This window comes from Choloepus didactylus, chromosome 4 (assembly GCF_015220235.1).
Source record: "Choloepus didactylus isolate mChoDid1 chromosome 4, mChoDid1.pri, whole genome shotgun sequence".
NCBI lineage: Eukaryota > Metazoa > Chordata > Mammalia > Pilosa > Megalonychidae > Choloepus > Choloepus didactylus.
Window position 1 is genome coordinate 153,697,454 of NC_051310.1, and position 23,032 is coordinate 153,720,485.

The 23,032-nt window shown below is 44.8% G+C and overlaps 3 protein-coding genes across 3 annotated transcripts; 2 read left to right on the top strand and 1 right to left on the bottom strand.

The window, feature by feature from the left end:
• The first annotated feature begins 60 nt into the window (after positions 1-60).
• Positions 61-2,613, top strand: APEX1 (apurinic/apyrimidinic endodeoxyribonuclease 1). The gene is made up of 5 exons (XM_037834434.1): positions 61-150; positions 462-588; positions 772-959; positions 1,533-1,725; positions 1,854-2,613. Exons 2-5 carry the CDS (start codon positions 531-533, stop codon positions 2,369-2,371), a joined length of 957 nt encoding a protein of 318 aa, XP_037690362.1. The 5' UTR covers positions 61-150; positions 462-530; the 3' UTR covers positions 2,372-2,613.
• Positions 2,614-2,691: 78 nt separating this feature from the next.
• On the bottom strand, positions 2,692-6,296 carry PIP4P1 (phosphatidylinositol-4,5-bisphosphate 4-phosphatase 1). Its single transcript, XM_037834435.1, has 7 exons — positions 6,034-6,296; positions 5,505-5,695; positions 5,056-5,162; positions 4,506-4,611; positions 4,262-4,314; positions 4,067-4,157; positions 2,692-3,533 (listed from the first exon to the last, which is right to left on the bottom strand). The coding sequence occupies exons 1-7, from the start codon at positions 6,173-6,175 to the stop codon at positions 3,390-3,392; spliced, it is 834 nt and encodes a 277-aa protein (XP_037690363.1). The 5' UTR covers positions 6,176-6,296; the 3' UTR covers positions 2,692-3,389.
• Positions 6,297-14,168: 7,872 nt separating this feature from the next.
• Positions 14,169-20,425, top strand: LOC119533476 (purine nucleoside phosphorylase-like). Its single transcript, XM_037835511.1, has 6 exons — positions 14,169-14,302; positions 16,376-16,545; positions 18,344-18,447; positions 18,635-18,810; positions 18,922-19,112; positions 19,773-20,425. The coding sequence occupies exons 1-6, from the start codon at positions 14,292-14,294 to the stop codon at positions 19,988-19,990; spliced, it is 870 nt and encodes a 289-aa protein (XP_037691439.1). The 5' UTR covers positions 14,169-14,291; the 3' UTR covers positions 19,991-20,425.
• The last annotated feature ends 2,607 nt before the right edge of the window (positions 20,426-23,032 follow it).

A 23,032-nucleotide genomic window follows, 5' to 3' on the forward strand; every position in this document is an offset into this window, starting at 1 on the left:
ACGTGCTGCGAGACAGACCAATCGGTCACTTCCCTTGGCCCCGTGATGCCAATCTCAGACAGCGTGACCGCGCCAGTTACCCACGTGGGGGCACAGCATTCTCCATTGTTTGTGCCGGGGTGAGGAAGAGCCAGGCCGTGACCCGAGCAGGTCAGATACCGGGGCGCTATTCTTTTGCCTTTAAGAGGGCCTTCGCTGGATATCTGAGCAGGCAGCTTAAGCCAAGGCCCACAATTAAGGTCCTCAGTTGGCCGGAGGGCATATCTGGCGACGAAGTGCCTAAGAACTATGCAACTGTCTAGTTCCGTGGGTGAGGAGCTGGCTGAAGGGCCTGTGACACTGAGGCGGGGAAAGAATTCAGAGATGCTGTGGTTAGAAAGATGGAATCTGATGCGGGGACGCCGGAGGGAGGATTCCCTCTTCACCATTCTTAGCTGGTTTCACGATTTCTTTGTCTGTAGGCAACGCGGTAAAAATCCTCCTTCGGTGGGTGACGTGGAACAAGTGCCGAAAAGCTTTCGTTTTACAAGATGCCAAAGCGTGGGAAAAAGGGAACGGTGGCAGAAGACAGAGAAGAGCCCAAGACTGGTAAGAGAATAACACTCCTGGGGGCCGCGGTAGGCTGTTTATAATGCCTCGGTGAAGGGGAAGTACGGACCAAACTCAGTATATTTTTCCCGGAGAATTTGAAATCGCGGTAACTACAGGCTCTCAGTGGGATCAAGGGTGGAAACCACCAATTTTTATCCGTATATATTACTCATTTGATAGAGCCAGAGGCCAAGAAGAGTAAGACGGGAGCAAAGAAAAATGAAAAAGAGGCAGCAGGAGAAGGGCCAGTCCTGTATGAGGACCCCCCAGATCGGAAAACCTCACCTAGTGGCAGATCTGCCACAATCAAGATCTGCTCCTGGAATGTGGATGGGCTTCGAGCCTGGATTAAGAAGAAAGGTTTAGATGTGAGTGCAATTCAAGGAGGGTTACAGGCATTCTCAAGTATTGAATGATTTGGGGTTTAATCACCTTTCCTTTTAGTCCCCAGGAGGTAGGTTTTATTTCTCTCTAGTTTGTAATTTTCTTATGGAAGTGGTATAATGGGAGCTTCAGAGACTTCCCAGTTGTATTTCCTAAACATCCATTCCCTCAGTTCTACAGCCATTGTTTTGTTTCTTGTCGTCCTTTCTCCCCCAGAATGTTGTAAAAGCCTCTTCACTATACATCTTCCATTTTGTCTCCAGTATATTTTCCATTCCAGTAACTACTACTTAAAAATCTTAGGTGGTTATCCACTGCCTATAGAAAAAACATGGTCTCCCAGTGTAGCAGCTAAGGCCTTCTCTTATCTTCCTCCATTAGTTGTCAGTTGTTGTAATACTTAATGTTTTATAATTGTTTAAATATTGTATTGCTAGACTACTAACTCTTTATGCATAGGAATTATGTCTCACCTGTGAATCCCAAGTACTTAGCAGGCAGATGTTAAAAAATGGTCTGGTGAATTGATAAACTTTTTCTGCCTTTTTTATTCACAGTGGGTAAAAGAAGAAGCCCCAGATATCCTGTGCCTCCAAGAGACCAAATGTTCAGAGAACAAACTACCTGCTGAATTTCAAGACTTGCCTGGATTATCCCATCAGTACTGGTCAGCACCTTCAGACAAGGAAGGGTACAGTGGTGTGGGCCTACTTTCTCGCCAGTGCCCACTCAAAGTCTCTTATGGCATAGGTGAGACCCTAATGTCTGAGCACTTACAAACCCATTGCTAATATCCCACTCCTGCCCCAACTCTTGACTCCTTCTCTACTTTCCCATTTCTTTATCTTTATGCTGATTCTGTTTCATCGTTTCTGTAGGCGAGGAAGAACATGATCAGGAAGGTCGTGTGATCGTGGCTGAATTTGATGCATTTGTGCTGGTAACAGCCTATGTACCCAATGCAGGCCGGGGTCTGGTGCGACTGGAGTACCGGCAGCGCTGGGATGAAGCCTTTCGCAAGTTCCTAAAGGACTTGGCTTCCCGCAAGCCTCTTGTGGTATGTGGCGACCTCAACGTGGCTCACGAAGAGATTGACCTTCGCAACCCCAAGGGAAACAAAAAGAATGCTGGCTTCACCCCACAAGAACGCCAAGGCTTTGGGGATTTGCTGCAGGCTGTGCCATTGGCTGACAGCTTCCGGCACCTCTACCCCAGCACTGCCTATGCTTACACTTTTTGGACTTACATGATGAATGCTCGATCCAAGAACGTTGGCTGGCGCCTTGATTACTTTCTGTTGTCCCATTCTCTGTTACCTGCATTATGTGACAGCAAGATCCGTTCCAAGGCCCTAGGCAGTGATCACTGTCCCATCACTCTATTCCTAGCACTGTGAGGCCTCCCCCCAAAAATCCCTCAGCCTGGGAAACGAGCTCCCCAAACTAGCATTTCTTTTAAAATATATTGCTCTAGAGAAATCTGCACTGTATTTGCTTTCTAAAAATAATCTGAATCTTCCATCCAGGCTTATACTGAAAGATTTAGGTTTCTATCTTGTTCTTTTAAGCCCAAGGTTTTAGTTTTGTGTGTGTTCTTCCTTTGACCTGTCCATGTGAAAATAAAGAGCCATAGTTTCAGCCTTGCTGTGTTTGTGTTCAAACATTGTGAGGCTACTAATTCTCTTTTCATGCATACAAGTTAACAACTGGAAAAGGGTGGAGTCATGACCTTATTTATTTACAAGCACAGGATGAGTCCTTAACCTCCCCCAAGACAGAGCAACCCTATGCAGCACAGTTAGAGACTGCAACTGAAGGGTAAAGAGGGTTGAAAGGACAAATGAAGGGAAATACAGGACTAGGGGACCATACCCCACATTAAATAGTTATATACACATCAATTCCTGTAGTTCAGTACAGAGCAGCGGCTGGCCCCACCCCCACAGGACACGGAATGTGGGGAGGAGACTGAGGGTATTGAGGCCATAGCCAGCCCCTGGTGAAGTGCAATAGCAGCAGCAAGGTCCTAACGGGGCACAAGAGGGAGGAAACCCCCAGGGCCACCCACCCCCACCCTGCCCTGGAATGTGTAAGGGACAGGAATGGCTCTCAGGGAGCATATAGGAAGGACAAGGCTAGAACCGTCTTTTAGAATCCAGGTTTAGAGGTAACATTTCACCTACTTCACCCTAAACACAGTAACCCTTGGAGAGCAGATGGCCAGCAGTGGTCTCATCTATCACTCCAAACCTAACTGAGGGCCTGGTTCCTTCCTACCTCTCCCCAGGGAAAAGGAAGGCAGCTGCTTGGCTCCACTTGCAGAAGCCCAGGGAGCCCTTTACCCCCAGCTCCCTTTGTAGTGTCACTGTCCCCACCAGGGAGGGGCCAGACACAGACTGTGGGTCATCATGGGACTCAGGAGAAGTTCTGGACAGGGTGGCTGACCTTCATGCAGGCCCAATAGAGGGCCCGGCCCAAACACAGCACAGCCAGCAGGATGACAAAGGCCCAGCCTGCATAGATACCTCCATATCGTCGTGCATGCTTCCATGTGCCAAACTGATGAAGACAGGAAGAAGTAAAAAGAGATGAGGTTACTGTTGTTCTCCCACCACTTCCCAGGAGCCCTAGAAACAGCAACACAAAACTCACACTTCACTCCACATTTCCTATCCATGTATAACCAATCACCCTTGAAGAACTTTGTCAAGGATAGGCTGTTCAGTTCCCTTCCTCTAGGCAGGAACATACTCATATACCATTCCAGGTAGACATCTATCAGTTTTTCTTAATGTCTCACAACTGAGCCAGATTTCCTAATAGCAACTCTTCAAGACACTTCTTCACTGTCCCCTGTCCTTTGCAAAGAGAAATGGCTTTTTTTTTTTTTTAACTTTTTTTACTTCTATAGTAACAATGAAGACCATCAGTTGCCTTCAACTTTAGCTCATATATGCCTTAGAACAAAACAAACAAAACCCCTCAGTTTCTTGAACCTTTTTTTTTTTTCCCAGTTGCCATTCCCCAAATCTTAGGAGAAGAAGCTGAGAAAGAGATAAACAGGAAGAATGAAAGAGGTTAAGACTACTTACAGCAAGGCCAGTGGCAGTGACTGCCAAGAGTAAGCCAAGCAAGAAGCAGCAGATACATCTCTTTCGTGGATATCTGCGCCCAATAGATGACCTATGGGGAGACAAATGGGAATGGATACTTGTGATGGCTCTCTAATTTTTATTCCACACATTACCCGGTTATCAGCTCAACAATGCCACTTCCTAATCACTTACACTTTCCTGCAGTGAGGGCAACGTGCCAAGGTTCGGTCTGTGAACTCTGTCCACTGTGAAGAAAGAAAAAGGAAGAAGCTAATTAATAACAGAAGCAGAGTCACCCTTAATGAGAACCCTAAGGGGATGATGAGTGGGAAATAGGTTCCTATATGACAGACCCTTTCAGGTTTCATGTCATTTCTGAGAAAAATACACTCATAATTACTCCCGTTTTGTTTTTTCTTTTTCCTGGCCTCCTCACCAGAAAGGTGTTCTTGCAATGTCCACAGATGACCCTGACACCCCCAGGTTGTTGTTCTGGACTTGGAGGTCCTGGATGCACAGGCCCCAGGTTGATTATTCTTTTGCTGGATAGGAGAAAAAGACTTTATGTAAACAAATTTTTAATCATAAAGATCCCTACACTGTTCCTCCTACACATCCCTATTCCCTGCCTCTCTGTCAAGTTCCTCTACTGTGTACATTCAAGATGTTCCATCCCCAACACCACCCGAGAATCCCTGAAGAAGAGCACTGTTCAAACTTCAGGTCTTCAATTTTTCTTTCACCACAAGATAATCCATCCAAGCCCAGAGGTTCTCCATTCTCCTGAAGGATATAATTTCACTCTAATCTTTTACTGCAAGATGAGAAAGATGGTGATAATATTCCAAAGGCACAACAGTCCTTAGTTTTTTCTCCTTCTAAATAAACAGCAGGCTTGCTCACCTTTACATTCTCTATAAACATTCATCTGTCTTTGGCGTTCCAATTTTCCCCACTTACGCCCCTCCCCATTTTACATCTCTTACCAGTAGGGCCGAGGGCAGGCAATCCGCTGGGAAGTCACTTTGCAGATAAGGAGACAGTTGCAAGGGCATCGAACATACTTTTTCCCTGGGGGTGCATTCTTGATTGGCTAAAAAATAATAAAAATGTCAGCAAACCAACCTCTAATTCTAATCCCTTCCAACTTCCTCAAAAATAACTTTTGATGAGAGATCAGAGAGATAAGGTCCTGGCCAGGAAGGAGAAATGAAAGAAAGGCATCTACCATGAGATTTGCAAATAAGAACTATGATTACTATGAAGGTGAGGTATGGTATACATTAGCTTTGGTGAGTGGCTTCTGGGGAAATGGTTGTGAGACTTCTGGAACTGAAACTTGGGTTTCATGAAGAGCACTTGGCTAACACCTGAAGGCCAGGGTTTAGAAAGAGGATCCAGGAAACAGATACTCGTGAAGATATGAATAACTCACAGTGGCTTCATTGCAGACGCCACATTTGACTACATGCTGATGCATCTTGCCTTCCACGTTGATGAGAGACTGGCAGACTCTGCAAGTGATCATTGGGGCACTCCCACTGTCCGGGCTGGTCAAAGGTGAGTAGGGTGGTGGGTCTTCCCCAGGCAAAACGGCTGGGTGCCCCTCTGGGAAGGGGGGGAATGCTAGAGAGGAAGCAGAGAAAAGTAGAGCTGGGATCACTATCAGACACCTCACTGATGCTCGACGGGGACAGGGAATTCTTCCTGGTCCTCAACCCTTCTGACCGAACCCGACAGGCTTCTCAAAATTGGCACTTCCCTCTGGTTCCTCAATACCACTTCAGTTCCCAGGCCCTGGTAGCTTTTGCTGAGGGAAGGAAGGCCCACCCTGACACAAGTGCAGTTGCCCCACACCTGGAGCTTGGGCCCCGCCTCCGTCCCCGCCCTCGCCCCGCCTCTCAGGGCACTCCCGGGAATACGTCGGACCCGCCCGGGCTTACCCAGGGGTAGGGCATGTTTACCGGCTCCGTATGGTGGTGCGGAGGGGGTCAGGCCTCCCCCGGGCACGGCCCCACTCACGCCCGGCCCCACTAAACCGTTGCCGCCGGCGCCACCGTCGATGGGCTCGGAGAGCAGCGGAGAACGCTCTCCATCTGCCGCCATGGCTACCACCGCCGCCTCCCACTCGGGCCAGTGATCCGGCTCTGTTAGCCGCTGCCGTCACCGCAGCCACCGCCGCCACTGCTACCGGGTCCCCAGGGCGCCTGCGCACCGCGCGCACATTTCACCCCGCAACCAGCGGCCTGCCCCGCCCCGTTCTGTGCCGCAGCACGTGATAGGCCATCCCCGCCTCCACTGTGCTGTTATTAGAGAAGATAAACCAATTCCTGGTCTTGTGAATGCAACTCTTTTTTTCCATTGGGGAGTGTCGCGGTAGCGTCAGTTGTCACATGATCTACCTTATGCTGCTGGGCCTGCATAAACTGCACGTGACTAGACGTTCTGCGAGCGATTGGTAGCGTGGGCCATCGCGCTACCTCCAGACCAGGAGGGTGTGCTAGGCTGCTTGTGTAGCCCTTGTCATGTGTTTCAGGAAGCTGCGCCAACCCTGTTGCGGGCCCACACATGGTACGCAGTCTGCTTTTCATTGGTCCAAGACTCCACTAAAAGATTTTTCTCTCCCTTTGCGGTTATAATTGACCTCTCATTGGCTGGCAGCTTCCTTTCCCCCATCCTGTTATCCTTGACCGCAACTTTACTGGCCCGAATTTAGCGCCAGAGCATGGGGACTTGGCTTATGCATCTCCAATGAGGGCAATAAAAGAGGGAGGGAATTTGGACTTGCTGTCGAGCTCCGAAGTTCTGAGGAGCAGGAGGGGTGGTGGTGAAAGCCGCTCTACCCAAAGAAATACTTGTAAAAAGTGTGAAGATGCACCAGGAGGAACCGGATTAAAACGTTAAAGTTATCACCCTTAACCTCTCTCCCTGGAGTCAGTTCTGGAACATGATACAAGACTGGCTTTTCCAGGAATCTGTCACTAAACCCTCCAACACCTCCCCCCACCCCCGCTCTCATTAAATTATGAAATTACCTTTTTATGAATCTATCTCCATCGCTAGAAGGAAATATCTTTTCATTCAATTTTATCACCCCTCCAAGTCCGTGGCACAAGTGCCTGATAAATGTTTTTAATTGAACGAATCAAATCCAAGGATATTTTAGTCACCTTTTTTGGCACAGACGGTCTTTAGACTTGTCTCAACGTTACCTCCAGTCACGAGACTGCTGATGCATTAAGTTATTCTGCTAACTGTTGAAAAAGACCTTACAGCCAAGAGAATTATTTAAACAGTCAACCTACTACCCACTCTCCTGTCCATCCATATTCACCCATACTCAACTTGCAAAGTGGAGTAGCTAAGACAAGTCCTTTTCAAACCAATCAAGATGCCTTATTAAATGAGTACCAGAACAGGTTAATTGTGTAGGGTTCCCCCATTTTAGTGGAAGGGAATTATTTTCTCTTTGTTGTTTGGCCTTTGTTGGATGTTTCAGGGTAGAGAAGGGACAGACAGTCGAAGTAAAAGGCTCCTTGTTCTGGGGAGAATTATTTAAGTGGTATTCCTTAATTGTGTAAGTGTAGGTGGATAGACTATGATTCTGGGATTAATGATGGATGATAGGATAAAAATGGATCACTTCCTTGAAGAGGTCTTTTTTTTTTCCCCCCCAGTGTTATTGAAATAGTCTGCCTTAGTTGACCAGGTACAGGGTGAGAAAAGCACCATTGCCATAGGAGAAGGAGGTACACAAGTTCTACTTAGTGTGTCTTAAAAAGATGCCTCACACCTGGTTACCTGAGAGGTCAAAGAAAGATGGTTCTGAGTTTAACTGTTGGGAAGCATCTGATTGCTAAGAACCTTAACATTTTTAGATCAGTTCTATTAGGTGTAGAGGATCCTTGACAGAAAATAATCCTGGGAAGATTGCCTTTTCCTAAAAATCCTTCAGATGAGGGCTCTGCCCCCTCCTCTTCCCATAAAGCAAAGCAGGACCTGAGAGTCTATCAGTGAGCTCTGAACCCAATCTTTGGGTACAGTACCACACACCCTTACATCCCCAGCAACCTCATGTGGTCTTTATGGGACCCTGAAGCACAACCGGGTTTTTTCTAAGTCATAGCCCAAATTGTTGCTGCCTTACATATGGGAGACAACAAGGAATTAAAAAAAAAAAGATAACACTGAGGACCATGACCAGTTTAGTTAGAAGCCTCTCCACTGAGCGTAACACTGAGGAAAGGGTAGCCTGTCTAAAATATTCAATAATATCTGTAGTAGCACTTATGGCTGCTACAGGGGCTGGAGACTTTACCTGTGTTCTGAATTTTAGATGCAGTTTTCCCAGGCTGCTTCTAATTAGAAGCTAGTGAAATTCTGCCAGTTCGGTCTTACAGATTAGAGCCACCCTACAGACACTTAAAAGAATGAGGGAACCACTGGATACAAAATGGAGAGGGAGTATAGCCTGACAGAAGGACAACCCAGACTGCTACTCTTTCTTTTGTTACTGGCACACAGATGTCCAAGCATTCACTCTGGTTTTGGAGCAGAGTTCATTAGTTGCACCCTGGTTACACATACATCCACCAAACTGTCATTTTATGACTGCCAACACACTCACCAAAAGTGAGGTTGATATTCATCTTAATCTGTTTTCATCTATATAAAAAGGTGGGGAGAGATGGAGAATGGAATATAGTACAAAGGATCCTGGATGAATGGATAAGTAGAATGACTTATTTTTTTTAATAGTCTGGGTTCCTAGTAATGTTTTTGTTAAAGGTTAAATATATGGATGCATAGGGAAAGTGGCTAGAGAAGGAAATGGTAACCAAGAGGAAGACAGTCCTCTCTGACAGCTATGTGAGGCACTGAAGGAAAAGTATGAGGGAGTAATCCTGAATATGTCTTGGTGTGGATCTTTTTTAATTCCAGATTATCTTCCACCCAAATTGGTGTGGGAAGTGCAGTGACTCTCTAAGTCCTCTTATGATGAAACTCCCTTATAATAAATCCCTTTGGGACTGGACTTCTGTCTTAGTTTCCTCTTTGTAAACCAAGCACTGTGCAATGGGCTGGCCTAACCAGTGGGAGTTAATTGGCTCTTGGTTTTGAGGCTAGGAGGAGTCCAAAGCAAGGCGATATCTTTTTCCCCGGGGATTGACATTCTGGGGCTGGCTGCCAAAGATCCTTCTTCTGGCTTTTCTGTCACATGGCAATGCTCATGGTTGCCTCTCCTGGCCTTTCACTTTTCTACTGGGTCCCATTGACTTTCAGCTTCTGGATGCTTCCCCTGTGGCTTTATTTTTCCTCTGTGACCTTCTTTATAAGGCCTTTGTAATAGGATTAAGACCCGTCCTGGGCCACAACTTATCTGAGGTAACCTCATCAAAAGGTCCTATTTACAAGGGTTCATACTAACAGGAATGAATTAACTTGAAGAACATGTTTTTCTGGGGTACGTAGCTCCAAACCACCACAAGTTCTAAATCCTTTGGAAGGAGCCATTACTCATTTTGCAAATGGGCTACACACCTACTACATGTACTGGTCTGGGTAGGATACATTAGTCAGAATCTGTAATCAATAAATCTTCCTCAATGACATTACTGCCCAGTGGTGATCAGAAGATATATGCCCAGAAAACAAAATAATTTAGAATAAGAACCATAAGAGAGGTACAAGAGAACCTTATCAGCAAAGGGGAGAAGAGTACCTCTTCTGGTCTTCAGTTATCTATTGCTATGTAATACACTATCCCAAAACCTAGTGGTTTATAGTGTATTTTTTATCCTGATTCTGTGGGTTGGATGGGTGGTGCTTTTGCTGAATCTAGGCTCATTCAAGAGAGCACTGTCAGGTGGTGACCAGAAGCAAGTGAGTGGTCCAAAATGGCCACACTCACAGGTCTGGGAATTGTGGGTGATGACTTCACTGAGCTTCTTTATACCATGTACTCCTTAGGGGGATGGCTTAAGAGGGTGACAGGAGAAGTTGCAAGGCATCATTAGACCTGAGCTCCAGCAATAGCACAACATTTCTACCTCATTCTGTTGTTGGTCATAGCAAGTTATAAGTCCTTCCAAGATTCAAGCATGTGGGAAAATAGATTTTGCCTCTTAATAGAAGGAGCTCTGAAATATTGTGGCCATGTTTTCCAATGTATAACAAATGTGTAGAATTTCAGTAATCAATCTATAAATATTTATTAAATACCTACTTTATGTGAAAGGTACTTCTTAAGGCATCTCCTTAAGAAACTTATATTCTGGGTAGGGAGACATAAAGAATCATGTAAAAAATTGACAACATAAAATATTAATGCTAGCCATCTTTTACTACAATACAAGTATTCATATTAGAAATTCATTACATAGGACATGGTTCATAACAAATGAATTAAACAGTGTAATACAAGTTTAGGGAAAGAAGAGATCATTTCTAGCCAGAGCAGCTCAAGAACACTTCAAAAATGTAAGAAGAAAGCCATATATTATTGCGCATAGGTGACTTGGGTTTGAGCTGTCTCAAGTGGGACTTCAATAAAAAGAGAAATGCAGAAAGTAATAACAATATCTAATATTTGTAATTTTCTCACATTTAATAAAGCATTTCCATAAATATGCTCATTTGAATCCAAAATAAGGCAAAACTAACGTTATTCTGCAAATGTGAAAACTGAGGTCCTGTAACCTAAGGGAGAGATTGAAATGGGACTAAAAATCTAGGTTTGCTGACTCATGCTTTGGTGCCTTCACACCCACCTCATGTCCCAGGCAGACTGAAAAGGGCAGAAGCACAGGGGTGGCAAGTGCAAGTTGTTTGGGATGGAGCCCTTCATACGCTCAAGTCCTGGCACAAAGAAGTGGCTTGATAAATGGCTACTACATGAACTAATTAATAAACATAAGCTCCCATCTTCAGGTAAACTTTTGGTGTCAGGAGTAATATAAATTGCTGCAGTCCCAGCAAGTGTGGATATTCAGCCAGGACCCTCCAGTGTAGCTGGCATTGGTAGCTTATGGCTCATATTGCTTCTGATTGATTGGCAAAGATTTTCAATATTACTCTTCATCCTGGGTGTCTTAAGCATTTCCTGGTTTTACTTGTGAGGCTTTAAGGTCTTTCCACTTAGATTGAGAGACTCAGGCTATGGAGGATGCGAGGAAGGAAGTAGCAAGATCTGGATGCATTTTTCTTCAGTCTTCCATATAAGCAGTAACGGGTACAATGCATGAATGGGCAGAGAATGGGGTGGGAAATACACGTGCCTGGCCTCTGTGACTCACAGTGTCCCAGTCTGATTTCACTTTTTCCACACATTCCACTCATCCTATTTCTTCATTGCTCTTTTCTGAGGTGGGACTTTGCCATCATCAAGTTTCCCTGGGTATGATATTCTGACTGTGGAAACAACACAGTCCCTTTACTCCTTTCCCAGGACGATGGGTGTTTCAGGTAATGCATAGAATAAGCTAACCAAGATGAGGCTAGTATGGAGAGTGGGGAGAGTTGGGTGGGGTTGGGTATTGTATGGTCGGGTTTTAAGGGATTGATTTCTGTGAATTACACTGAGTCTTTGCTCCCTTAGCTTCAGTAATTTTTGTTTCATGCTCTTCCTGTGCTTTAGTTCTTGTCTTTTCAGGTACAGTCTGCCTGGGTGTGGTCTTCTGGAACCATGATAATTGGAATTGTGTTCCTGTCACTGTGAGGCACAGATAGGAACCTCACTCTTAGAAAAGAAAACTGAAAGTGATTATTTTAAGAGGAAAAGAAAAACAATACTAAAATATTATTTCAGTTTCAGGAATTTGAACATTAGATTGCACTACATTCCTCTTGAGAACAAAATATCTTTACAAAGCTGAGTTTCAAGAGGTCTCTCTGATAAAAGGTGAGTATTTTAAGTGTGAAAATCAGCACAGCACAGGAAATGAGGGTTGTGCAGTGCCCAGTAGGCACACAATCCTATTAGTAACCTTTTGTGGCTGTTACTGAAAAAAAAATTTGTGAAAAAATTGCAGAGCTAAGAAGCGCACTGTGAACTAGGAAATTGGAAACCTATGGACTGGGGGGCTGAAAACAGATCAAAACGATCATAGAGGAATAGGGTATTAGGATTTGTCTTGAGATGGCCTGAAGAGAGGTAATGGATACTTCATATACTTGGCCATTAGTATCTGCTATATACCAGTGTTCACAGTCCAGTGGATACATGTAGATAGGCAATGGCTGAATTTGTGCCTGTTAGAGGATCAAAATCAACTGCAGAAAGCAGTAATAGATGCAAACATACAAAGAGGATAGGCGTAGGATGGAGATCTGAGATAGGGTTTAATGTAAATTGGACCCTGGGCACTCTTGTTTGATAGACTACAAGCTACTGATGTGGTCTGAGGAGGCCTGCTGGGCCTCACAGGGCTGTCTTGTCTCAGGGCTATTGGTGAATACAGAGTCAAAGAGATGAGAGGATTAGAATAGATTAAAGAGATTAGAAGTTTGGATGTGAACTTGAATCCAGAATACAGTATATTGAATAGTTCTGAAGATTATGTCACCTAGTCAACGTATGGCTTGGTAAATTTTCCTTCCTGTCACATAAAAGTACATTTTTTGGTGACTGAAATGTTTATATCTATCATACTCTTCCTCCACATGACACTGGAGAAACACTCTTTAAAGCTGAGCCTTGCCTGCCACCAGTTTTTCTTTTGTAGATACAGTCCAGATCCTCATCTTTTGGTTTGCATATTGTTGCTTTAGACAGAATATGTTAAAAGAAATTGACTAGGTTTGAGCTTTCGTAGATATAATCACATTCTAATCCTGTCTTTTGGGTAAAATTGGATTGGATTTCAAGTATTTTAAAAAACCTTCAGCAGTCATGTATTGATAGACAGTTCCTTAGGCAAATTTTCACTTATGGCTGGTCTTATCCATCATTTAAAATCATGTTTTTAATGTTTCAAAGCTTCACAGTCTCACTACAAAGATGAAACTTTATTCTTAGTTCATTGTGTTGCTGCCTGTGCTAAAATTACTGGATTAATAAGGATAGTAATAATAATAACAACAAAACCAATAATAATAAAAATAGTGATAACAATCATTTATTGGGGACTAGACTCAGTTCTTTATACAAACTGTTGCCACTGCACCCCAGCCCCACCCCCACCTTCAGCCCCCACCCCCATCAGCCCAGGGTCTGTCTTTATGCTTTTGTTCCTAGCTCCAGAACAGGTCTGGAACATAGCTGGTGCTCAATAAATATTTGTTAAATGAATGAGACAGCAACAGGGTACGAAAGCAAGCAACAGGCTGGGGTGGTTAAAATGGTAAACAGGGAAGACTAGAATTCATGAGAGGGAAAAGGAAGAGGATTCCAATAGGGGGCAGGGTCATTCGTGATTTGAAGTTAGGTTGATTGAGCTTGTAAAAGTGGGGAGAAGAAGTAGCTGAAGTCTTACAAAGTCATTATATGTTGTCGTTCTGTTACAGGAATTTTCACCTTTGGAGGAGTTCTCTAGTTATCTGTGTTGCTTGGATCCAGTATTGACTAAATCAAGGGATTACCTGCGACACCCTCCCGCCCCCACCCGCTTTGTCTACTTCTACAACTCAGGAATTCTTGCCCCTAGAACTTTTCTTCTTCCCTTCTGAGCCTGGATTTCAACTCCGTATTTTCCCAAACCCTATAGCCTCCAAGTCAGCACTATTGCCTGCTTCCTGCCAGGGTCCCTAGTCCACTTAATTTTATTCTGGAATTGCCTCATTAAAGTTTGCAGTTTTCTTTTTTGAAATCTCTCACGGTTTGCTGTAGCAACAAGCCGGAATGGAGTTGCACGTAGACGGTAGGCAGGGATCTCTCTCCTCCCGGGGCGCTTCTCCTGGCTTCCAGCCCCCTCACTCATAGCCCTTCCAGCCGAAAGGCTTAAATGTGGTGCCTACACGCTGGGTTCCCGGGAAGGGAAAATGTCTAGGACTGGGAGGAGGAGCTCATTAGTTTTGAAGCCAAGCCTTGCGCGATTGGATCAGGGTGTGTCACCATGGAGATGGGGCAGGCTGTGCGCTCTGCTGTCATTGGCTGGTGACTCCCCAGTTTGGGGATATAAACCAGCGCCGGCGTGAACAGCTTACTTAGTGCCCACCACAGCCAGCCAGAGTTATTCTGCGGAGTGTAGTACTGCCGGCTCAGCAAGAAGGCGCAGGCAGGACCATGGAGAAAGAGTGAGAAGGGCAACAACCCCGTGGGGCCTTAGAGGCCCCTGGGGAGGGGAAAGGGGTGTGCCACCTAGACCTGGGAACCCGACACTCTGGGTCCCAGGTGGGTGGGAGAGGGAACGAGCACCTTGGAAATGCCGAGAGGCCTGGCAGGGGGCACCGTGCCCGGGGCAAGGCGACAGAGAAGTGGAGAAAGTCAGCGCAGGCCGGGGCGCGCGCGGAAATCCAGCAGGGAGGGGTGGCGACACGGGAGCAGGAAGGGGAATCTAGGGGTAAAAGGAACCCGTATGTGTGTCTTTTGCGGTTATTGGGAGGGAGACATATCCCGCAACCCTATACTCAAGGAAAAAATGTTGGCTCCCCGTGTGCTCTTCACAGGTCTCCATTCTAGAATCTAGGCAAAGCTGCAGCATTTGGTGCCTAGATCCACACACTTGAAAACCCTTCTCTCTGCTCTGGTCCTCAAATACTCAGTCCAAGTCTCCAGCATTTAGGATCATGGTGGCTTTTGGATGCCCAGGAATTCAGAGTGTTTTGGGGGAACTGATGGCTGATGAAAAACTCCTTTGAGTTGTGGCTAAATATACCAAGTGGCCACTGGCTTCCAACATTTTCATTTCCTTTGCACCTCTTGGGGATGCTATTTGATTACGTTTTCTCTGTTGGCCCTACCTTGCCTCTTCATTGCTTCTCTTCTCAGTTATCCTTTACCGGCCAGCCCTATTGCCCTCTCATCTGCTCTTTACCCAGCTGCTTTCCTGAGGTTGATTCTTGCTGAGTGTAGGTATTCTGGGCAAGTGCTCTTAGGTCTCCCCATCTTCTAAACTCCCTGTAGGCAAAGAGAAGGGAAGGTGTGAATGGGCATGGAGAATACCACTGACAGGGATAGAAGCAGGAGAAAAGTTCAAGTGCAGTATGGAAGAGACAATGGGTTTTGGAACTTTTTAGAAAGTTTTAAAATCGTTTTCAAACTGAGCCTTTAAGATTGGTGGGAATAGTTACATCCCCTTGCTTTATACCCAAGGAAAGAATTTTTGAAAGATAAAATTAAGACTAGAATCCAGATTGAGGTCTGCCCTATTCTAGACCAGAGGTTCCTAAACCTGGCTTTGGAAATAGAATTACAAGTGTAGCAGCACTTCTATAAAAATATAGATCCTGAGACCTATCTCCAGGATTGGGAATTTTTAGGGGTGGGCCACAGAACTTATTTTGAATAAACTCCTGTTGAGAAACTTATGCAACCAGCCTTCTCCAGCCTTTGACAACTACCCTTAAGGACAGTATCTCCTCTTTTGTGCAGTTGCTTCTCTGGTTTTGAGTTAACCCTTGCAAATTCATATGGCAGGGTCCTGTGTGGCCTGGGGATCCCAGAAATAAGGATCCAGGGGAACTAGGACTGACACATAAATCTCCTAGGATTGTTCCCATTGCTTTTTTGTCACTCAAAAAACTTAGCCCTTAGAATTCGGCCGAGGGAGGAGTCTGCGAGGTAAGGGTCCAAAAGTGATCAGGTTGTGGAGACCCTCAAGGTAATTAGTGTTGATTGCATTTTGAATATCCCGGGATAGGAGATGGGAGGTGGGGAGGGTAATGAAGAGGATTGTATTGGTTTATCCCTGCCCTAAAGGAGGTCTTAATCCTGTTTCTTTCTTTTTTTTTTTTTTTTAGTGCTCTCTTACTCTTTCCTTCTAGCCCAGCACCTTCGTTCTACTTGATTTGATTATTTCACTGCTCTACTCTGTCAACTCTGATCTATCCGTTCTAAATATCTGTCATTATGAGAGATACTAAGCCTGCCAAGGGTAGCAACACTGGAGTGGAGGCTGATAGTGGAAACACAGACTTCGTTAACTTTTGTCAGGCTCTGGACTGGAGGAGGATTGATATCAGACTTTCGGTGGGCAGGATTCAGAAAGAGTGGTGGGTGGGTGAGCCTAGTGTGGCTCCTGGTGAGAGAGCGAGCCTCCTCTTTGGGCGGCTTCTCTATCCCCTTCATTGAAAGTCATTAGGCATTGCTCTGTGATGCCCTTGGTATGTGGGAGCACAACTCACCTTGATTCTCCTTTCCTTCCCTAGGTTCACATATGAAGATTATCAGAGCACTGCAGAATGGCTTCTGTCCCACACCGAGCACCGACCTCAAGTGGCAGTGATCTGTGGCTCTGGGTTAGGAGGTCTGGCTGATAAAGTAACTCAGGCCCAGGCCTTTGAATACAGTGAGATACCCAACTTTCCTCAAAGCACAGGTACAGGCAGGGGGAAGAGGGAGATGGAACTGAGGGGTATTGATGGGATTCTGTGAAACTTAATATGTGAAGTCAAGTGCTTTCGTGCCTGGACTTCCTGTGGCAAATGTTGTAAGATGGGAAAAAAAGCCCACAGCCAGAATGACTAGCAGGAAATTTGCCTATTATGGATTCTATAATAGACAGGGCATGTGTGCCTCAGTGGGACTATGTGATGACACCTTTCCTATGTTTATCTGACTCAGAGCTCCTTAAAGCTCTGCAATACCTCCCTCAATGTGGTCCCCCTCCATCCTCACCATATATGCACACACCCCTCTCATTTCTCCCAGCCTGCACCTTAAAGGGAAAACTAGTTTTTGAAACCTTCCAGGACAAAATCAAGCCTCCCCTGGCGTATGTCTTCCTGCCATTCCCCATTTCTCCAGCTGTAGCTCCAGTCCTAGGATAAGGCACACACTGATACAGAGCAACAAATGAACACACAGAGTGCCATCTTTTTATAGACATGTAGAGAATATGTAAATACCTAAGGCTTGATTCCAGTTGACCCTGTAGAAGGAGGAGGAGTTGGGATGTCTCCTATGCACAGTAGAGGTCTGATAAGGAGAGTATTTTTAAACACTTAGCATTCTAATAGCACCCAGAAAGCCCTCAGGCTAAAATTTAGAAAAGTGTCAGCTAAAATGAGGGCCAGTATAAAAGGGCAAAGTTACATTATTTGGTTTACTCATTAATTTCTCAGGTAGCTAACTTCTTGGTTCATATATTAATTTCTCAGATTTTTATATTCCCTCCTCTTTTCCCTGGAGAGTTGAAAGAGTTTTACTTGACAGTTTTTTAAACCCTTTGGGGCAAGACTGAGAGATCTGAACAGGGAGGTGAGAATGGGAGTTGCAGAAGGAAGTAGAAGAGAGAGGGCATGGCTTCTAAGGGACATAGTGGCAGCATTGGCTCTATCTGTTACTCCTACCCCAATGAGAAGAGCTCTGCACTGTGATAAGTATAGTAATTTTTAAAATTTATCAACCTATTTACTTTTTATACTATACTTTGGTTTTCCTAACTATCACCATTGCTGTATGACTGGTTTTTCACAAGCTCCTCTGTCTGTGAGTATCCTTCAACTTGTTTCTCTTGGCTCTCCATAAGGGAGAGGCTGGCCATGCCTATTACAGGAGACTGCCAGACAAGGAAAATGGTGATGATGGTAAAGTTGTCTATGTGGATCATTATCTTTCCACTTCCAAGCACTGCATGCCCCAACAAGGACTATTTTCTGTTCTAAAGGGAGGAGATTCAAGCCAGGGTCCAGACTTAGCCAGCTGCTTTTTCTCTCGTTCACTAGCCTACTCTTTTGGAAGCCAGAGTAGACCTTTGAGCTCTGTTTCTAGAGTGAGGAAATATGTAGCTTTTGAGAATTTTTCCAGACTATAATTATTGCATTCCCTTCTTTGTTAGCCACTTAGTCTATTTTTTACTCACATTTTATTCATGACTTTCTCATTCTTTTGAAATCTGTTCTAAAACCTTTTCCTTCCTTTGATATATGTTCCCCCATTGAACATCCTTATCCCCCCATAGCTCTAATATCATGTTGTACTTACTTACCTGTACGATTATGATAGTATCTATCTCACACATCTGACTTGACCTTTCTGAAGGCAGAGATCATAATGTCTTTTTTTTGCTTAATTATATACTCATGTATTGAACACCATGCATGGCTATGGTGATACTCAATGCATATGTTGATGAAAACATCATCCTGTTCCTTTCCTTTCTTTTTTGTGTACAGTACCAGGTCACACTGGACGACTTGTGTTTGGGTTCCTGAATGGCCGAGCCTGTGTGGTGATGCAGGGCAGATTCCACTTTTATGAAGGCTACCCGCTCTGGAAGGTAAATCAGGAAGACCAGAGGACTACCTGTGTTATTTTTTTACCTAGCTACCTTGGCTGGATAGATTTTGGATTCCCTTTTTCGTCTTCTTTCATGATGTATGCCTACATGGGGAGCTATCATTGCATATTTCTGTGGGTGGGTTGGTGAGATTGTTAAGAAACCTTTCTGGTTTTTTGCTTTTAAGGTAACGTTCCCAGTGAGGGTTTTCCGGCTTATAGGTGTGGACACCCTAGTGGTCACCAATGCAGCTGGAGGGCTTAACCCCAAGTTTGAGGTTGGAGATGTCATGCTGATCCGTGATCATATCAACATGCTTGGTTTCTCTGGCCAGAACCCTCTCAGAGGCCCCAATGATGAAAGGTAGGCATCTTGCCCTTTGTTTATACATGGGTGGAGCTTAAGAATTTATTTAGGAGGCAGGAAAGAACTCAATACAGTTAATCTGAAGTGATCCTTCAACCTGTGACCTAGGTTTGGCCCTCGTTTTCCTGCCATGTCTGACGCTTATGACCACAATCTGAGGCAGAAGGCTCACTGGGCCTGGAAACAAATGGGGGAGCAGCGAGAGCTACAGGAAGGCACCTATGTGATGATGGCAGGCCCCAACTTTCAAACCCGTTCAGAGTGTCTTCTGCTGCTGAACCTGGGGGCTGACGTTGTCGGTAAGAAAGGGAACTTGGCTAGAGGCTTAAACACAGAGGGACCTGGTAAATAGGGATAGGGAGGAGGAAGAGAATATGGATAGAGAGGATCTGATTCAAAGGAAGAGTGAATTTAGCTGACTTCTAAGGGATACTAAAGTGGCAAGGTTTTTTTCTTTTTAATTTATAAAATGTTACTTAATTATTTATCTTTGTAGTATCAAACTTTTGCACTGAACACCAAAGGCTTTTACAACAGCTGCAGATAAAGTTTGCTGTGAAAGATGCAGTCAATGCTACTGACCTGGCCATGACTCAGTGACTGTTTTTAAGGATTATGCTAACAAATGTCATTATGGCCACTTTCTGTCATTCTGGCTTGAAGAGGGCACTGAGCCATTGGAACTCAATTTAAAATTACCACAAGTGAATAGAATGAGCATTGCATTGATAATATTTATCAGAAACATTTAGGCCCTTTGAGGTCCCACTTAATATATTAAGCAGTACAGAACACTGATTGTGCCACCTAATAATTCGGCTGGTTCTTTGGATTTTAGGGGAAGAGAATTTGATATTTAATATTCTGAGCTGCTAATGAATGAAGGGGAGGGAGGCTAAAGGAAGCAGAGGAGTCATTTGCCAATCTCAACAATTCATTTCCCTCTTTCTCCCCATCAGGCATGAGCACAGTACCAGAAGTTATAGTTGCACGGCACTGTGGACTTCGAGTTTTTGGCTTCTCTCTCATCACTGACAAGTTTAATATGAATCCTGAAAGCTCAGAGAAGACTACTCATGAGAAAGTACTGGAATCCGCGAAACAAGCTGCACAGAAATTGGAACAGTTTGTCTCCATTCTTATGGCTAACATTCCACCCTCTGACAAGGCCATTTGAGCAGCCTTGAAATGGTCTGGTCAGCCTCTCCACTATGGGATCTAAATGGCTGCTACCTTGTTGGGGTCAGCTGTCTCTGCCCTTTAATAGTAGCAGAAAGGTGAGGAGGACCGCTATCTTTCACCTTCCCCACTTCTCACACCAGACACTTTTGTTGCCAGATCCTGTCAGTTATCTTCTCAAAAGAGTTTCCACTCTTGTTGATCCCCCAGAGCAGGAGCCCATGCCCTAGAGCATGTTGGTGGATATGCCCATGATTTCACTTGGGCCTTCAAACTTGGCCCTGTGACTGCTACTAACCTGAAAGCCATGCTCTTACTCCTGGGGACTCAGTTCCGCCATCCCCTTAGCATTGGGGGCCACATAATGGCCAGACCAGAATCTGTTCGATTTTAATGCTATTTTTTAAAAATAAAGAGAAAGCTGTATAATAAATAATTTCTTCATTTTTTGTGTAACCTGGGATGAGTCTGGGGGCACAGGCCAAGACTGGCATGAAAAGCTGTGAGACCACATCTGTGTGACTATCTGGTACTCAGACAAGAAGCTAAGAACTTGAATGTGGTGAGGAGAGGATGAATGAAGGAAAGGCAAAATGAGGAAAATGGGTAGGGAAGATGATAAGGGAGAAGGAAGGGCTAACTTCTGGCACATGATGATGCCACTTCCCTCAGCCCAGTCTTACCTCTTGTTCTAGTTTGCTAATGCTGCAGAATGCAAAACACCAGAGATGGATAGGCTTTTATAAAATGGGGGTTTATTTCACTACACAGTTACAGTCTTAAGGCCACAAAACATCCAAGGTAACACATCAGTAATCGGGTACCTTCACTGGAAATGGCCAATGGCGTCCGGAAAACTTCTGTTAGCTGGGAAGGCACATGGCTCATGTCTGCTCCAAAGTTCTGGTTTCAAAATGGCTTTCTCCCAGGATGTTCCTCTCTAACAAGCTTGCTACTCTTAAAAACGTCACTCATAGCTGCACTCCGTTCAGTCTCTTTGAGTCAGCACATTTATATGGCTCCACTGATCAAGGCCCACCCCGAATGGGTGGGGCCACACCTCCATGGAAATATCCCATGAATTATCATCTACAGTTGGGTGGGGCGTATCTCCGAATCCAAACATTCCAACTTAATCCCCACTATTATGTCTGCCCCACAAGATTGCATCAAAGAATATGGCTTTTTCTGGGGGACATAATACATTCAAACCGGCACACCTCTGTTCCTTGATTTCTGATAGCTTCACTCCCTGTCTGCTCTCTCATGATTATCAAAATTAGTTCACTGACCTCAGCTTCAGCTCCTTAGTGCCTCTTCCTAGTTACGGCCCTAATCATACTTTTGCTTTCCTCCTCTCCCCAACTCTTCTCTAACCTCTTAACCTCTATCATAATTACTGGTAACCATACTCCTCCACCCCTGACACTGTGGTGGTGAATCCCCCTTTCTCTGCTGCCATCCACCCCACTGCTGCTAAGAGTCCTGCCAGTAGCAGGCAAACCTATGAGGTTGGTTCATATCCTTCTGCTCCTCCTCGAATACCTTCCCTTCCACTGCTTCATTTTCTGGCACCAGTCTTTTTCTGTTCATTTCTGCTTGGTCAAAACCTCCCTGCTGTCCTGCCATTGCCCTTGGTTGGCTCACTGAACTATTATGTTTGCTTATCAACTTGCATTCAGCTGGCTGGCATGTTTGAGAAAGAACCCAGGCCTTTTGAGCAAGAACAGTGCTGGATAAGCCTCCAATAGTGGTGACATTTCAATTATTCATGGTACAATATGGAGGAGATATTTTGGACAGAAAGTGTTTCTTTCTTTTTTCTGGACCCAAAGTGATTTTATTGCAACAGTGAGAAATTGCTGTGATTTGGTCACTGGGAGGGAAACGATCTTAAAGCTATACACATATTCCCTCTATGGTTTAAGTTCCATTCTCACACAACTTCCCTGGTGATGTTTATTTTATTTTTTAATTCATTTTTATTAAGATATATTCACATAACATGCAGTCATACAAAGTGTACATTCAATTGTTCACAGTACTAGTATATAGTTGTGCATTCATCACCAAAATTAATTTTTGAACATCTGCATTGCCACACACACACACACAAATAAGAATAAAAATTAAAGTGAAAAAGAACAAAGTAAAAAAGAACACTGAGTTCCTTTTTCTCCCCCCCCCACCCCATTTTTTCTACTCATCCATCCATACATTGGACAAAGGGGAGTGTGGTCCATGTGGCTTTCCCAATCCCATTGTCACCCCTCATAAGCTACATTTTTTATACAATCGTCTTCAAGATTCCAGGGTTCTGGGTTGTAGTTTGATAGTTTCAGGTATTTACTGCTAGCTATTCCTATTCATTAGAACCTAAAAAGGGTTGTCTACATTGTGCGTAAGAGTGCCTACCAGAGTGTCCAAACGGCTCCTTTTGGAATCTCTCTGCCACTGAAGCTTATTTCATTTCCTTTCACATCCCCCTTTTTGTCAAGAAGATGCTCTCCATCCCACGATGCGGGGTCTAGATTCCTCCCCGGGAGTCATATTCCGTGTTGCCAGGGGGATTTACACTCCTGGGTGTCAGATCCCAGATAGGGGGGAGGGCAGTGATTTCACCCGCCACGTTCCTTCGCTAGAGAGAGAGGGCCACATCTCAGTTACAAAGAAGCATTCGGGAGGAGGCTCTTACGCACATTTATAAGCAGGGTTAGCCTCTCCTTGCAGCAACAAGCTTCATAGGGGCCAGCCCCAAGACAGAGGGCTCACCACATCAAGCCATAAGCCCCAATGTTTGTGAGAACATCAGCAAGGATCCAGGTGAGGAAGTCCCACACCTCTGCATCCTCCCCCAGCTCCTCAGGGGGGTCAAAGGCACCTACTTTTTACCTGTGGGAACTTGCCTTATTGGCCAACTTAGATTCTTTTTGTACTTCTGGCAAACTTTTACAAGCAGGACTTCCAGGGTAACAGAATTTTGTTCATTTTCTGAGTTTTGTGATGGCTGCTTTTTATGGAAGAAACCAGCAATTGTAAG

Excerpts from the sequence above, each read along its gene's own strand:
- APEX1 (XM_037834434.1), top strand. The coding sequence starts at position 531 with ATGCCAAAGCGTGGGAAAAAGGGAACGGTGGCAGAAGACAGAGAAGAG. Across the intron at positions 589-771 it reads CAGAGAAGAGCCCAAGACTG|AGCCAGAGGCCAAGAAGAGT; the intron begins GTAAGAGAATAA and ends CTCATTTGATAG. Across the intron at positions 1,726-1,853 it reads CAAAGTCTCTTATGGCATAG|GCGAGGAAGAACATGATCAG; the intron begins GTGAGACCCTAA and ends TCGTTTCTGTAG.
- PIP4P1 (XM_037834435.1), bottom strand. The coding sequence starts at position 6,175 with ATGGCGGCAGATGGAGAGCGTTCTCCGCTGCTCTCCGAGCCCATCGAC. Across the intron at positions 5,696-6,033 it reads CGCACCACCATACGGAGCCG|CATTCCCCCCCTTCCCAGAG; the intron begins GTAAACATGCCC and ends CTTCCTCTCTAG. Across the intron at positions 5,163-5,504 it reads GCGTCTGCAATGAAGCCACT|CCAATCAAGAATGCACCCCC; the intron begins GTGAGTTATTCA and ends ATTATTTTTTAG.
- LOC119533476 (XM_037835511.1), top strand. Across the intron at positions 18,811-18,921 it reads AGAGGCCCCAATGATGAAAG|GTTTGGCCCTCGTTTTCCTG; the intron begins GTAGGCATCTTG and ends CCTGTGACCTAG. Across the intron at positions 19,113-19,772 it reads CCTGGGGGCTGACGTTGTCG|GCATGAGCACAGTACCAGAA; the intron begins GTAAGAAAGGGA and ends TCTCCCCATCAG.